This window comes from Sarcophilus harrisii, chromosome 1, assembly GCF_902635505.1.
Source record: "Sarcophilus harrisii chromosome 1, mSarHar1.11, whole genome shotgun sequence".
Lineage (NCBI taxonomy): Eukaryota > Metazoa > Chordata > Mammalia > Dasyuromorphia > Dasyuridae > Sarcophilus > Sarcophilus harrisii.
Window position 1 is genome coordinate 475,758,938 of NC_045426.1, and position 15,471 is coordinate 475,774,408.

The following is a 15,471-nucleotide window of genomic DNA, read 5'->3' on the forward strand; positions in this document are numbered from 1 at the left end:
ATGAGGGGTTGTTTTGATTTTATATACATACAAATCCAATTTCTTGAATATTGGGGGCGTGATATTTTAGAAGAAAGGTTTGTTTTTTTTTTTAGTATGATTTAATTTTGTTTTGGTCTCCAGTTTATGTCTAAAAAGAATGAAGAGATGCATATCCAGCTACACAATCCTCTATAAGTACCCCTTTGAAATTCCAATAGTTGAGTCCAACATCGGTCTCTGGGATTCAGTTTCATTCTTTTCCGGACCGTACCATTGAGTAATCTTTCGTTGTGTGGCTTAATATTTTCCTACTCATCAGAACATGTTCCTTTCACTTGCTTAATCTTGCTTCAGTCACTATTTTAATTTATACTTTACCTGGGCCATGCTGCCCAAATTCCCTTTCATCCTCTTGTCTATGCTGATTTTTTAAATTTGGCCTTTATTTCTCCTTCCCCCTTTCCTAGAGAAAGGTTTCGTCCTGCGTCTCGGCTCGTCTTCCCCTCCCTTCGCCCTGCCGGTGCCCTCCTTCCGCTTCGTGATTGGCCCAGTCGTTGTCTCCTTGTGCCGTCGCTCGTTCTTTTGGGCTGCTTCTTCTCTGTAGCGGCGGGTGCGGCGGCGCCGTCGGCGTCGGCAGCGGCAGCATGTCTGGCGCCGGCGGCGGGGGCCTGCAGGGCTCCTTGCTGCAGTTGCAGGAGTTGCTGTCTGGCGGGGACCCGGGCAGCGCCGCGCTGGCCGCCTACCATCTCATCCGCGCCGTGGGCCAAGAGGGCGTGCTCTGCACCAGCCCCGCCGTCCTGGGTGGGTCTCGGAAGCGCCGAGTTCCGGCCTTCGTGCTCCCGGGGCCGGCGGCTGAAGAAGCCACTCCTTCCCCACTGGCACCCTTTCCTCCGCCGTCCTTGTAGGCCCCGCCGGGGCCCGGGTTTGGGACAGGGCCTTTCCTGCCGGGCCTTGGAGAATGATTGGGGGGGTGCCTCCGGCGGCACGTGGGGAACCTGTTACCCTCACCCCGCGGAGCCTTGCTGTCACCCCGGACTTCAAGTTTAACCCCTTCCCGCTGTTTTGTAGCTGTCTACCGGTGATTAACCCCGAGGCATCTATTGCTTGGGCAACATTCGTTCACATCTCTTGACATTTTTAAAAATGTCTGTGTTTTTAATTTCCCTTCTTGAGATAAGGCCCATCTGTTTGTTTCTTGGGGAAAATTTAATGTGTGCCGGGCACACATTAAGTAATCAGTTGGCACGTCGTGGGTCCTTTATAAATGTAGATTGATTGATAACCCCTGAGAAGCGAGTCATTTCTTAAAACAAGACAGCTTCTAAAAGGTAGAATATTAGGATCAGTCATAGAGACGAAAGGAACCTCAGAAGCTATCTGCCTCAATTTCTCCCTTTTTCCTTTCAGTTGAATGTGAATGAATGTGAGCGTGTAATTTTTTTTTAAATCAGCAGTAGTTTCCCCTCCCCCCCGCCCCCCCAATTACACGGAAAAACAATTTTCAGTATTCATTTTGAGTTCCAATTTTTTTTCCTCTTCCTTCCCCAAGGCTACAAGCAATCTGATACAGGTTATACATGGGACGAGTGCTATTGACTATTAAGCTAAGTATTTATTAAACTTATTGCCAGGCTCGTGCTAAGTTCTAGGGATCCAAAGCAAGGCAACTTCTCCCTCCCCCTCAAAAAAAAAAAAAACAAACCCAACGCTTAGGGTTCTTTTTTTAAGGAGCTCCCAGTCAAATGGGAGCCTAGAAAAAGAGCAATATAGTGTAAATAAATGGAAGGTAATTTCAAAAGGAAAGGTATTGGGCCTTAAGGGAGGGATAGGAGGAGAGGAAGAAAATCTCACAGAAAGTTAGGATTTGAGCCGACTCTGGATGGAAGGTAGGTGCAGATGAGGGAGGAGTCCCAAAAGTTAGTCAGGAAATGATGCCTCCTAGGCTAAGAAGGCCAGTTTTTTGGGGTCTGGTTGTAGCGAACATGGAGTAGAGTAAAATTTAAGAACTATCGAAGATTTGTGAAAAGCTTTTTTTCTCTTAGATAAGTGAAGTTGGAGTATTTTAGTACCTACCCCTTTTCCCCTACTCTCATTTTACAAAAGCCTGCACTAAAATGGGGGAAGGGGAGGGAAGGATTAAATAAGTTGCTCAAGTTTACACAGTAACCACCCATTTGGGATTTCAACACAAGTTTCATGATTTTCAAGTGTGTCCTTAGGTTCAGGGCTGTATTTGAAGTAGTGATATATAGTTCTAGTTTTTCTGATTTGGGACTGGCTCCAATGATCTCAGTTGGTGTTATGTAGTTTTGCAGAAAAAAGATTCTTAAAATTCATGGTAATTCATTATAATTGAATAAATGTGGCAGAGAGCTTTCTTCCCTTCTCTCCCCCCCTCCCTCCATGGTACAGTAGGGGATGGGAAATAGGGAGAATGATAAAGAGAATGATAATGGTGGAAAGTCAAGGTAAGATGAAGGAAATACTCTTCTCTCCCCTCCCACTCAATCATCTTTGTATCAAAGACATTTTCCCAAAGTTGTTTTTTGATGAACCTACTAAAAAAAAACTTATTAAAAAAATTAAGTGTTTATAGAATGAGAAAAAGGTTTAGTTCTTTTAAAATTTTTTTGTTCAACTTTATTAGCATAAGAATTTTGTCAATTTGTCATTGTAATAATTCCTCACTAGTTTATTTAGAAACATTTACTATTTTGGTCCATCAAAGGATTAAAGTCACTAAACGTTTCTATTTAAACAAGTGGGTTCAAATCTGTTGCTGAAACATAGTGACTAAATCTGGACAAATCACTTAACTTAGTGTTACAAGCGGCACTTGCAAAAGTTGCCACTTTGGATATATAAAGAAAATAGCTCACTCTACAGACAATTATGAAATCATGGATTTAGTTTCCCCCCCCCAAAATCATATACATTGTAAGTATTATCCACTGGGCTATATAGTGAAGTTCCTCAAACTGTTCTTAAGGAGAAACTAGAGAAACGTGGACTAGGTATTAATACTGTTAATGTGGATTTAGAATTTTTGAGGGACTTGATGAAAGGAATACTCATTCATGAATGTTAACTTGACCAGGAAGACTATCCCAAGGAATCTGTACTTGGTCTTGTAGTACCAGCAGGGCCCAATAATCTTGTACCTTTTTTTTTTTTTTTTTCTTAACATTGAATTGGATAAAGGTATGGAAGGATGTTCTTAAATTTGCAGATCATGCAAAACTAAATGGAGCATCTAATGACAAGATCCAAACAGGTCTTAACAGGCCATAATATTGAGAAAATTAAATAAGATCAAGTTTAATAGTGATAATTTTTTAAAAAAATCACCTTCATGTTTTATAATTCTTTTAAAACCCATTCTAGTATCACCTTTTTACTTCCAAGTCCCAATATAAAATCTTCTTATTGGCTTTTAAAACTGGGTTTCATAATGGGTTTTCTATCTTGCCAGTTTTTCAATAGCTTATTTCCCTCTACAGACTATGCACTCCAATGACACTGGTCTCCTTGTTTCTCAGAGAAGATACTCCGTCTTCTGACTGGTCATTTTCACTACTGTCCTCTCATGCCCATAATTCTCTTCTTCTGTTAAGGGTTTCCCTCACTTTATTCATATCCCAGCTGAAATCCCACCTTGTGCAAGAAGCTTTTCTTGTGCCTTCCCTCTAGATTATTTCCTATTTATTCTGTATATATCTTTGTACATGGTGGTTGATTTGTATGCTGTTTTCCCCATGAGATCGTGAACTTTTTCAAGGCAGAGTCCTGACTGAGTTTTTGTTTTTGCCTCTTTGTGTATCCCCAGAGTTTTATACAATACCCAGTTAAGCACTAAGTGCTTCTTAAATGCTTCTTGACATGGTTGGGGAGAGCAAAGGAGAAACAGAGAATATATGCTTATATTGCAGTTAGTCTTAAAAAGATTTGGGGGTTTCAGTGTGCTGCTCAAAGTGAGTAAATAGCATGATCCAAGAGGTGAAAAAATTAATATAATCTTAGCTTGCTGCACTGAGAAGCATAATATCCACTTCTTAGAGAGGTCAGATCATATCCGGAGGTTATGTATGACTCTCATGTTTAGTTTTGGATGTCCTATTTTAGAAAGGACAATAATGTATGAGGAGAGTGTTCAGAAGAGGGTACTAGGATGGTGAAGGGCCTGAGAACTGGAGAAGGAATTTTGGAATGTTTAGCTTGGAGAGGGAATAGTTGTTTTCAAGTGTTTGAAGTACTTCTGTTTGACCCTAGAAGGAAGAAGAGCTAGAAACAAGGGAGTAAGATTTAGAAAGGCAAAGTTAGGTTTGTTGGGAAAAAGTGAATAGCTGAAATATACAAAAGTAGATTTACTGCTTAAACTCATCAAAAAAGGCTGGTTGACTTAGAAATGGGATAGAAAAATTCTCAGGTGTGGGTTGTATTGGCCATCAAGATCCTTTTAAAACAGATTTCTATAATTTTCATTAAGATACCTCATTAACAATATAATTTCAAGTCTCAAAATTTAAAAAAAAAACCCCAACATTCTTTTATGGTCATAGAGTCTATTTGCTTGCAAAGTAGTTTCATACTTTTATGTATTTATGCCCATAATTCTCTCCTTCTGTTGAGGGTTTCCCTCATGTCCCAGCTGAAATCCCACCTTGTGCAAGAAGCTTTTCTTGTTCTGCCTTAATGGTAATGCTTCCCTCTAGATTATTTCTTATCTATTCTGTATATATTTTTGTACATGATGGTTGGTTTGTATGCTGTTTTCCCCATGAGATCATGAACTCTTTCAAGGCAGAGTCCTGTCTGAGTTTTTGTTTTTGCCTCTTTATGTATCCCCAGAGCTTTATACAGTACCCATTTAAGCACTAAGTGCTTCTTAAATGCTTCTTGACATGGTTGGGGAGAGCAAAGGAGGAAGAGAGAACATGTGCTTATACTGCAGTTAGTCTTAAAAAGATTTGGGGGTTTCAATGTACTGCTCAATGTGAGTGAATAGCATGATCTAATAGTATAATATAATATCTAATAGTATAATATAGTATATATTAGTGAAATCCCAAGTATAATTCATTAAAGGACTAGAGAATTGGATTAATGCAAAAATGTTATTTTTGTTGTGGTTGAGGTTAATCTGGGAAATTTAATGCCTCTCTTCTGGCTTGAAAAGGGATATTATAAGAGTTCTGTTCAACTATTTACTACCTTTACAGAGGAAGGAATTTAGTTTATAAGAAATTGTTTGTCATTGGAGGGAGTACCAGAGTAAGCCAATATTGTAGAATTTGTTTCTCCAGGGAATTTTGGCCTGATTTTGGCATAATTCTACTTGGAAGAAGGAGACTGGACTAAATAAATGCCCTCTTCAGGTCCAGTTTTATTTTTTTGGTATTCTGCTACCAAAGTAGCTATCAAAGCTACTGCTTGGTTAAGCTTTTAAGAATATTGGTTGTGAAAGACTGATTAATATGAAATCACATGTGAAGTTCATAGTGTAACTGAGAAAATTGATTTTAAAAATAAAGTTTATAGTGTAGACCATCAGCTGTTAGTGTATATTTCTTTTCCTAATGTCAGTCTAATTGAATGAATATTTACCAAGATACTGTGGGCAGGATATTTTGCTAAATCATTAGGGATCTGAACTAAACACAGTTACTGGTCCTCAAGAAGTTTACTATCATTGGTGGGGAGATGTGATGGATAAGGCTTATCTCCTTATGTGTAAGGTTTACACATATAAGTGAAGAAGAATGTGGTAGTGCCAAAGACTAATTCCGAGACAGTGCTATGAGAGCCAAGAAAAGACCAAGGAGTAACAAGAAGTTACTTAAAAGACAGATATAGGCGTGATGTAAAGGGATTCTTTATTCAAAATGGCCTGCCTTTAGAGGTGGTAGTTTCCCCCACATTCGAGGTCTATAGTCCTTTAATATTTGCCAAATAAGTCAGTACTATATATTATGAACATTGTGTCATAGTTGGCTTCAAAGTAGTTGGAAAAAATACCTGCCAGACAGATCTACTACCTTAAAACAATTTTTTTCCCCTTACAGTTTGTTAAAGTAACACCTTTTAGTTTCCTATGTTTAATAAAATTTTTGAACTTCAGTTGAAAATGTAAATGAATGTAAAAACTATGTACATTAAGAGACAATTAAAGTAACGGTGAATACATATATTTTAAAAATATATTTGGGCCTCAAAAGGCAATTTAATATAGAGACTAGTAAGCTCATCTTGAAGCCAGGAAGATTTGAGTTTAAGTTCGGTCTATGACATACTTAGGCCTATCCCATAACCCTCTAAATATTCTAGGCAGTTTTCTAAGACTGCCAGGTGCATCGAAGTGCTGACCTGCATTAGGAGGAGTTTCCTCCCTGAGAATTATGTGCTTAATGAAGTGTCTAAACCAGCCTTTATTTCTGTCTCCATCATGATTTGTGTTTTACCTATAGTAAACCTTTTTACATTCTCTCAGCAGAAGTAACAACATGTGATTGTGTTTTATTTTATGTGATAAATAGCCTGTGTATCATGATGTTGCACTGAGTACTCATCTTGATTTCTGAAGAAGGCTTAATGTGTTTAATCAAACCCTGTGTGATATTTCCCCTCCAAGTATCCTCTGGGATATCTAGTGATTTTAGTGAGATTATTATACATTCTTTAGAAAACCAAGAAAACAAAAAAATTCTTTAAAATTGATTAATTATAAATAAAATACATTTTTTTTGGTTGTCCTTGTACATCAGCTTTAGTTTGAATTTATATTAGTTTTTTTCCCCCCAAAATCATTTTTGTTTTCAGCTCTGAATTCTTCTCTTCCCCATTGAGGAAATAAGAAAAACAAAACTTTTACAAACATGTATAGTTAAGTAATAAAACCTCCTAAATCAGCTATGTCCAAAAAAAAAAATGTTCTGAGTCCATCAATGTTCTATCAAGAGAGTGAGTAGCAAGTTTAATTGGAAGTTCTTTGGAATCATGAATCGTTATGTTAATCAGAGATCTTAAGTCTGTTAAAAGTTGTTTGTTGTATCATTGTTATCTTATAATTTGTTCTGGTTTTGCTCTTTTCACTTTGTATCAGTTCATATAAGTGTCAGGTTTTTCTGAAACTATCCTCTTCATCATTTCTTACAGCACAATAACAGTCCATGGTATTCGTATCACGTAACTTTGTTCAGTCTTTCCACAATTGATGGGAACCCCTATGGTGTCTAATTCTTTGCTACTATGAAAAGAGCTACTATAAATACTTTTTGTATACATGTCCTTTTCTTTGACATGTAGACCTAGTATCAGTATTTCTGGGTAAGAGGAGGTAAGCATAGTTTAATAACTTTTTGGGCAGAATTTAAATTGCTCTCCAGATTGGCTGAATTACTTCATAGCTCTACCAACTATATGATATTTATTTTCCAATGGCTCCTCTAGTACTTCTCATTGATTTTGTATTAACCACCTGCATTTAAATAATTTTTTTATTTTAATTTTTAAAAATTTCATTTATCTCATCCAAAATAATTACTTATTAAATGTCTACTACACAAATATCCCTATTATATGGGTGATAAGTAAGACTCAAAGAAATAAAATTAATACCCTAGAATTACACCGTTAATAATAGTACCAGAACTCAGTTCCTGTCTAGTTCTCTTTCCTTTTTCCATTGCCTGCAAAGTGCTAAAAAAATTATATTCAAATATTGAACTTTTCTAAGAAATTACTGAGTACATGAGATGACAGTGACAGAAAATTTCTACGACCTAATGTAACAGAAAGCCACTGCATTTGAAATTAAGACAAATTTTTCTCTGTAATCTGATCACAAAAATATTAAGAAATTTGACCAAGATTATTTTTTATTCCTTTCTAGCCTTTTTAAAATGCTAATATACTTCTGCTTCTTGACGGTAGGTGTATGATTTACAGAGTACTTCCTAGAAACTTTATTAATCACTTACTGTGTTCTTTGTGCAGCCTTACAGACTTCCTTGATTTTTTCCAAGGAGTTTGGTTTACTTGTATTTATTCGAGAATCTCTAAGCATTGAAGAAGTAAGTTAAATTATTTTTTGTCTTTGCATATTTCTCTATATTGAAAAAGCTCAATTTTCCATTTTAAAATAAATACAGATGTTCTTTTTATTCTAGTTTCGGGATTGCAGAGAAGAAGCTTTAAAATTTTTATGCATTTTTTTAGAAAAAATTGGCCAGAAAATTGAGCCGTATTCTCTTGGAATTAAGGTAAGAAAAAAAAATTTAGTTGAAATTTGCCTTCTTATTGTTTTCTAAACAATTTGAACACAGGTTGTTTTTCTTGTGTTTTTCTCTTTGGAAAATTTTCTCATTTATGTATTTTTACCTTAAAAATTCAGTGATTGTGCCATTTTTTAGTTTTTTCTTTGATCTTTTCATTATTTAAAAATTGAAGATATGTTGAATATAATTGTGTGCATCTGAGATATGTATATGTATGCACATACATATGTGTATGATCTAAAAGAAAATGATCTAAAATGATCTAAATGATCTAAAAGAAAAATACATAGTGATTTTTATAGTAGGTTAGATCCATCTTCCATTTTAATCCAGTATTTTGCTTTTCAAATTGGCACCAAGGAACATACTTGCTTGTTTCAGGTAGGCTCATATTCTGGATATTAAAATGCAATTTTTAGTGGTTAAAAGTATATTCATAATGTAAGTTCATGTTACTTTTCCTTATGATCTAATTTGATTCATCACTGAATCTTGATTCTTCCAGCTTGTTGATGGTTTTGGTGTCTCATTTTAAACCTAGAGCGTGTGTACCAGTGTTTACACAAAAGATAAAGCTGCAAAATGTAAGATTCCAGCCCTGGAGCTTCTAATTGAGGTAATCCTTTTATTTATAAGAGCATTAATATTAGGTCATATGTATAATTTATGAAGTAGAAAATTTGTGAATTTTTTTGTTTGGGTTAGAGGGGGTGGAAAGAGCATTGTAATAGATTGTAACTCTAATGCAACTCTACTTAATTCAGAAAATATGCCCATTTGTCAAGCTTTTTTTATTCCTTGCATCTTGATAACTTGTCTTCTAATACTTTCTTAGAATAGTAGAATTAGAAGTTGAGTACTTAGTGGAGTAAAGGGAACAGACAAAAAGGGAACTTCGTGCATTTTTCTTAATCTCTGTGAAAGTGAAAGTTGGTTTAATTTATCCAGAAGTTCCAAAAATTACCTATTTATTTCACTGTGATCTATGAGGATCAATAGAATTAAAACTGGCTAAGATTCTTAGAGGTGATCAGATCCAATCTTCTCCTTTTGAAAGTGAAGAAACTGGAGTCCACAACCAGAGGGGTTGTGATTTGTCATGTAGGCCACATAAGTAGGAAGTTATAGAGCTTGAATTTGAACCTGGGTTTTTGACTCCAAATTTAGTATTCTTTCCATGACTATCTTTCTGAATACTAGCAGGTGGAGTGCTAGGGAACTCTGCTCTCATCTGTATTTTTACTTTGGTTTTAGATATTTGAACCTTAGAAATACTTAAGAAGTATTTTTTTAATTAATTGAATTACCATTGAATACATACCTGAGTAGGTAGAGAGTTTTAAGGTTTCTGTAGGGTAGTATCTCTAGTCATATCTTCATTTTGTCAATATGGAGACTGAGGCTCAAGGAGATTAAGTAATTTGAGTATCTCAAGAGTGCCACGCAGGCATTGAATTTAGAATCGGAGGATCTTGGTTTGAAATCTAGCAAGTAAGTCTCTGACATAAGTCTCAATTTCCTTATCTGTAAATTTAGAGTAAATTGGACTAGGTGATGTCTGAGGTCTCTTTCTGATCTAAATCTGTGATCCTAGAACTTTCCTGATGTTATCCAGCTAATAAATAGCAAATATATATAACTTCAAATCAAGTGCCCTTTCTATGATCCTGTATCTCTAGTCCATCCTTAGAGCTACACCGTTCTTTACTTGACTAAATTATGAGCTGTACATTTTTATTTCCCATTCTTTTCTTTAAAAGTGCTATTTTATGTATTTTCAGTTGCTCAAAACTTTGCGAAGTTCTAGATATATGGAAGAGTTCCAACTTGGAGAACTCTTTAGCAAATTCTATGGAGAACTCGCTTTGAAAACAAAAATAGCAGATACAGGTGAGAGGCTTTTCTTTTTTTCCTACTAAATTTAAGATACTTTAATTAGCTCTAGTGACCATTATAGAGGTATGTGTATGTGTATAATATATGTGTTTATATACATATGTACAAATATCTGCTCCTTGTAAAGGAGCATATATTTTATTTTAAAATCTGTTTATTCTGAGCAAAACATATTGTTGAACTTTATAAGAAAGTTGTTAAGGAATAATTGTTCACTTTTTAATGATTGTTCTTTGGAATATTTTAAGTAAGGATTTCTTTGACAAAATTTTCAAGGCTTTTAAAATATTTTATTTTTTCTCCAAAAATTAATTTGGACACATCTTTTCAAGAATAAATCTGTTGTGTCAAGTTCAAGCTAAGTGTGCTTGTATGTCTTCTGTAGTTTGATTATTAAGGTAAAACTGAATTTATTTTTTGATTCATTTCTTCATATATGTTACTTTCGTAACATTTTAGTTATCAGTTTATTTCATTTTTATTTTTATTTATTTATTTATTTTTTTTAGTATTAGAAAAGATATATGAGCTCCTGGGAGTCTTAGGGGAAGTACATCCTAGTGTTATGGTGCATAACTCAGAAAAACTCTTCCGTGCTTTCTTAGGTGAACTAAAAACCCAGGTAAGACATGACAAACCCAAAATTTGAGCAATCCCATTTTTCAAAAACATGGTTGCATTATAATGTTACTCCTTTAAAATCTTTCTTCCAGATGACATCAACAACCAGAGAGCCTAAACTCCCTGTGGTAGCAGGATGCCTGAAGGGATTGTCTTCACTTATGTATAACTTTACTAAATCCATGGATGAAGGTAATGTCATTCACTTGAATACTAAGTCACTACTCTGTGCAAGGAACAGAAGATTATAAAATAAAGAGAAAGTAGCCCAATCTTTACAAAACTTTAGGAGGTTTAGGGGAGGGAGCAAGTGGGAAAAAATATGTGCATAGGTAAATAAAGTTTCAGGACAGAAAATGGTGGGAGGGTGAGGGTAGAAGAATAAGCTTAGAAGAGGTTTTGTGTGGGAAGTGACATTAAACTGAGCCTTAGTACAAGTAGCTAAGATTCTTAAAAGGTACAAATGAAGAGAAGGAGGAGTGTATTTTACTTTATTTTATTTATAAATTTAATTTTAATTTATGGAATAAAACAAGCATTTCAATAACATAGTTACAATAAAAAAGATTATGTATGAAACTACAAGCAAAAATGCCTCTGATACCATTAGACACAAATAAGTTATACATAATGTGAAATTATTCTTATTCATACTTCTATTTATCAGTTCTTTCTCTAGATGCAGATAGTGTCTTCTTTTACATATCTCTTATAATTAATTTGGATATTTATAATAGACAAAATAACTTATTTGTTCTGAGTCATTCTTAAAAGAGTATTGTTTGGGAAACAATCTTTGTAAAGGCAGGGGGACAGGAGATAGACTGCTGAATTGACCAGTAGCTAGTGGCAGTCCAATTTGGCTTGAACTCAGTGTGAGAGAAAGGAAGTAATATGAAAAGGCTAGACGATAAATTGGAAGCAGATTGTAGAAGATTTTAAATTCTATGTTAAGGATTTTGTATTTTATCTTATTTATAGACAGTCATTAGAGTTTTTGGAGTAGGGGAGTGAATAGCCTATCACTTAGAACATTTTGGCAGCTTTGTGGTAGATGGATTGGAGAAGAAAGAAGTGAGACTTGGAAGACCAATTAGAAGGCTATTATCACAATACATAGGAGGGGACAAAGACCTGCACAAGGGTAGTGACTGTCTAAATACAAATGCGGATTATTTGCAAGAGATGTGAGGAATATGATCAATGGAACTTGGCAAGTTATTAGATAGATGAAGTGTTAGGGTAAAGAATAAAGGATAACTGATACTTCAAAAATGGGTAACTGGAAGGATTGTGGTATCCTTGGTGGAGAGATTATTAGAGGAGAGGTGGGTTTGGGAGAAAGATAATAAAGTCTGTTTTGGATGTACTGATGAGATATCTAGCAGATAGTTGTAAATGTGAAGCAGTCATTGAAGAGAGGTTAAGGTGGGATATATAGATTAAGGAATTATTTGTATAGAAATGGTAATTGCAAAGAAACTGTAGAGTGAGAAGGGGCCAGCACAGAATGGGAGGGAGTTGTTAGAGAGGGAAGTAGGGGAGAGCAACAGCCATACAGGTGGGGTGGAGATGGATGGTTTACTAAGAAGGTGCAATCAAGTAGGAAGGGGCAGAACAGGAGCTAAAGGAATAGATAGAGCTTTTCTATGAACAGAGGCGATAGTAAGCAAGGTCATAGAAAATGAGGACTGAAAGTATGTCATTGAATTTAGCAATTTAAAGATCAGGGATGCTTTGAGTCAAGTTATATAGTTGGAAGCTAATTGCAAAGTAATGGTAAGGTAGATACTTTTAGGACTTGTAGGTAATAGAGAAGAGATATAATAGCTAGAAGGTAAGGTAGGGTTAAATGAAATTGTTTTGTTTTTGTTTTTGTTTTTTAAAGGATGCAGGAGACATAGGCCTGTTTGTAGGCAGGAGCAAAAGAACCAGTATATAAGGAGAGAATAAAGATGATGGGAAGAAAGAGACAAGAAATGATGGGAGGGGGATGAGAAAGCATAAGTGTACAGTTTGGGAAGGAAGACCGATGGCCTCTTCATCTGAAGAGTGTAAGTGGAAGGATCATGGTAAATGAACTTTATTTTATTAGTAAAATATGAGAAGTTCCTCTCCTTGGGGGCCGGGAGATAGTTTGATAGAAGAGTTGAAATTGGTTCTGTAAAGAAATGTGATAGAAAAGAGTGAAAGGATTCCTTTGCAATAGCAAAGGCCCCGCAGAAATTAAATAATAATTGGGGACCTATTTTTTTATGATTCCATGAGTTTCTACAGCAGATAGGACTAGAAATGGATACAATAGATCGTAGAGATAAATCAAGGTTGGAGTTAGGCAAAGTGTGATCAGTGATGGGGCAAGGGACGGGACTCAAAGGTGGAAGACTTTGAATGTAGTTCAGGTGCTCACTTCTAGGATTGTGATTGAAGGCAGGAAAGTGAAGCTGGTGGAGGGTCTGGAAATCACAGTGAAAACAGAATGGGTTTGGAAAGAACATGACAAAAGGGCAGTTGATTCTGATCAGAGAGGGCAATGTAAGACTTCAGGACTGCTTAAGTAGTACCTTGCTGCTGAAGAATCTGAAGTTTGACTTTCTATGATAATATGTAATATAGGGACGAGAGCCTAGAATTCTTGGTTTGCCTTAGGAATGTTCTTGATATTTTCCACGAAAGGAGTTGGAGCTATTATTATTTCAGTCAAATCCTCTTGTCCTATGATAAATTACTTTGCAGTCATATATTAACTATTAAAAAAATTAACAACTCAATAACTAGATATAGTTACAAAATTCTTTAAGATTATTGGATAAAAAAATTAAATACTATTTCCAAATACTCATGGTTTGGACACACATTTTTTCTTTTTCTTTTAGATCCTCAGATGTCAAAGGAGATTTTTGATTTTGCACTGAAGGCTATCAGTCCTCAGGTAGGAGGGTATTTGTGGTTACTTTGGTAATTTGTTTTATTTAAATTAATTGTGGTTGGAAAAGATTCCTTCATGGCAAATTTTTTGCTTTAAATAGGTTGATCTGAAGAGATATGCTGTACCTTTAGGTAAGACTCTCATTTTCATTTCATTATAAATTGAGTTCTTCACCAAATCAAGTCCTTTTGCAACCTTTGGATTATATCAAGTAGGTGTGATGATAACAGGACCAAAAGATCATGTTTGTAATAGGCTTGAGGTATTTCTGTATTTCTTCTATAGTAGATAGAATTCAGTGTCATCTATAGCTCTCATCACTTAAACCTTGATATTTGATACTTGTTTATTTTTCTTTTATAAGAACAGTGGCATGAGCTGAGCAGAAGCACATCTTTATTATTTTTAGAATTTCTTTCTGAGAATAGTTACTATTTCCATTAGTTGTATTCTATTCCTATAGAAGTTTGAGGTGACCCTAAAAATTAAAGAGATTTAGCTGAATGTAGTGGCTTTCCTCCAGCCACTACACTAAACTAAAATAACAACATACAAAAATTGGGGCCAGCTAGTGACCTGTATAGTTTTTAAAATAGTAGTTTACATTTCTCTTAGTTTTAAATAATATTTGCATTTTTTCCTCCAATTTCAGCTGGTTTGCGCCTATTTACTTTACATGCATCTCAGTTTAGCACCTGTCTTCTGGACAACTACATTTCCCTATTTGAAATAATGTCTAAGTGGTGTGGCCACACAAATGGAGAACTGAAGAAAATTGCACATTCAGCTTTAGATTCCTTCCTTAAACAGGTACTGAAACTTCAACATCTCTTTTTAAAATTGCTTCAGAGACCTCAGTCTGGATAGTGTCAGATTCCTTTACCTGGCCCATGTCTTCCTTCCCAGGAAGGCCTGAAGTATGAGCATAAACTAGGGCTAGGTATGATGTTGTAATGATATCAGAGGAGCCCTAAACCTGGAGCTTTGGAGATCAGATGTATGTCCCTAGGACTATTTTTATTTTTTTATTTTTTTATTTTTATGAAAAGTCTTGGCAACCTCAGATCGCTGGGTTTTTATTATAGAACTATGTGTTCCTCCTCCTGGTCTCCTGATTCCCATGTTTGTGAGACTTTGAGAAATATAATGTTTGTTTATATGATAAAGGTTGCTTGCTTTGTCTGGTCTTTGACTTTAACGAATGGGCTTTTTTTCTTCTTTGTCATCTGTCTTATGTTAGGATATGGGTAATATTGGCTCAGGACTTAGAATAGGAATAAGTCAGGTGTCAACATGTGAGTCAAGAGATGAAGGTGAGAACTAGTGCAGGTCGATGACCCATAATCCTCAGTATTCTCTGGGAAGGACAAACAAGTTCTCAGGGTTTGAGGCTGGCAGTAATCAGATTATTTGAAAATTAATGGAATTGGCTCTCAGAATACTACAGAAGCTGACTTGAATTAGGATTCTCATCACTGATTAAGCAGTTTTTTTAAGGCTCAATAATATGGTAACCAGTGGGAGTACCTCAGAAGAATTTTGGTGACCAGGCTAATTAGTGAAGAAAATCAAATAGGAGAGGTAGTGTGCTAACTTAAGAAGAGATGGTATTATAAAAAGTACCTTTCTGGACCAGGTGCTTAAAACTCAAGAGGGCTATGAGGCTAGCATACAAAAACTATTTAATTTTCAACATAGCTGAACTATGTGATACTAGTAATAGTTATAATCATATATTAAGGAGAAAGGGGGAGGAAAAATTTATTGCTT

At 35.5% G+C, this 15,471-nt stretch overlaps 1 protein-coding gene across 3 annotated transcripts in view; it reads left to right on the top strand.

Moving 5' to 3' along the window:
* The first annotated feature begins 626 nt into the window (after positions 1-626).
* The window catches only part of PRKDC (protein kinase, DNA-activated, catalytic subunit), a 153,934-nt gene continuing 139,089 nt past the window's right edge, over positions 627-15,471 (top strand). For 2 of the 3 annotated variants that reach the window (XM_023496026.2, XM_023496027.2), the window contains exons 1-10: positions 627-783; positions 7,975-8,051; positions 8,148-8,240; positions 8,797-8,871; positions 10,037-10,145; positions 10,661-10,773; positions 10,865-10,964; positions 13,649-13,704; positions 13,802-13,832; positions 14,354-14,511. In XM_023496026.2, coding sequence (XP_023351794.1) covers positions 627-783; positions 7,975-8,051; positions 8,148-8,240; positions 8,797-8,871; positions 10,037-10,145; positions 10,661-10,773; positions 10,865-10,964; positions 13,649-13,704; positions 13,802-13,832; positions 14,354-14,511 — 969 coding nt within the window. Of the gene's footprint in view, positions 784-7,974; positions 8,052-8,147; positions 8,241-8,796; positions 8,872-10,036; positions 10,146-10,660; positions 10,774-10,864; positions 10,965-12,724; positions 12,827-13,648; positions 13,705-13,801; positions 13,833-14,353; positions 14,512-15,471 lie in introns of those variants that run through there. The other variant, XM_031946427.1, reaches the window with a different exon arrangement.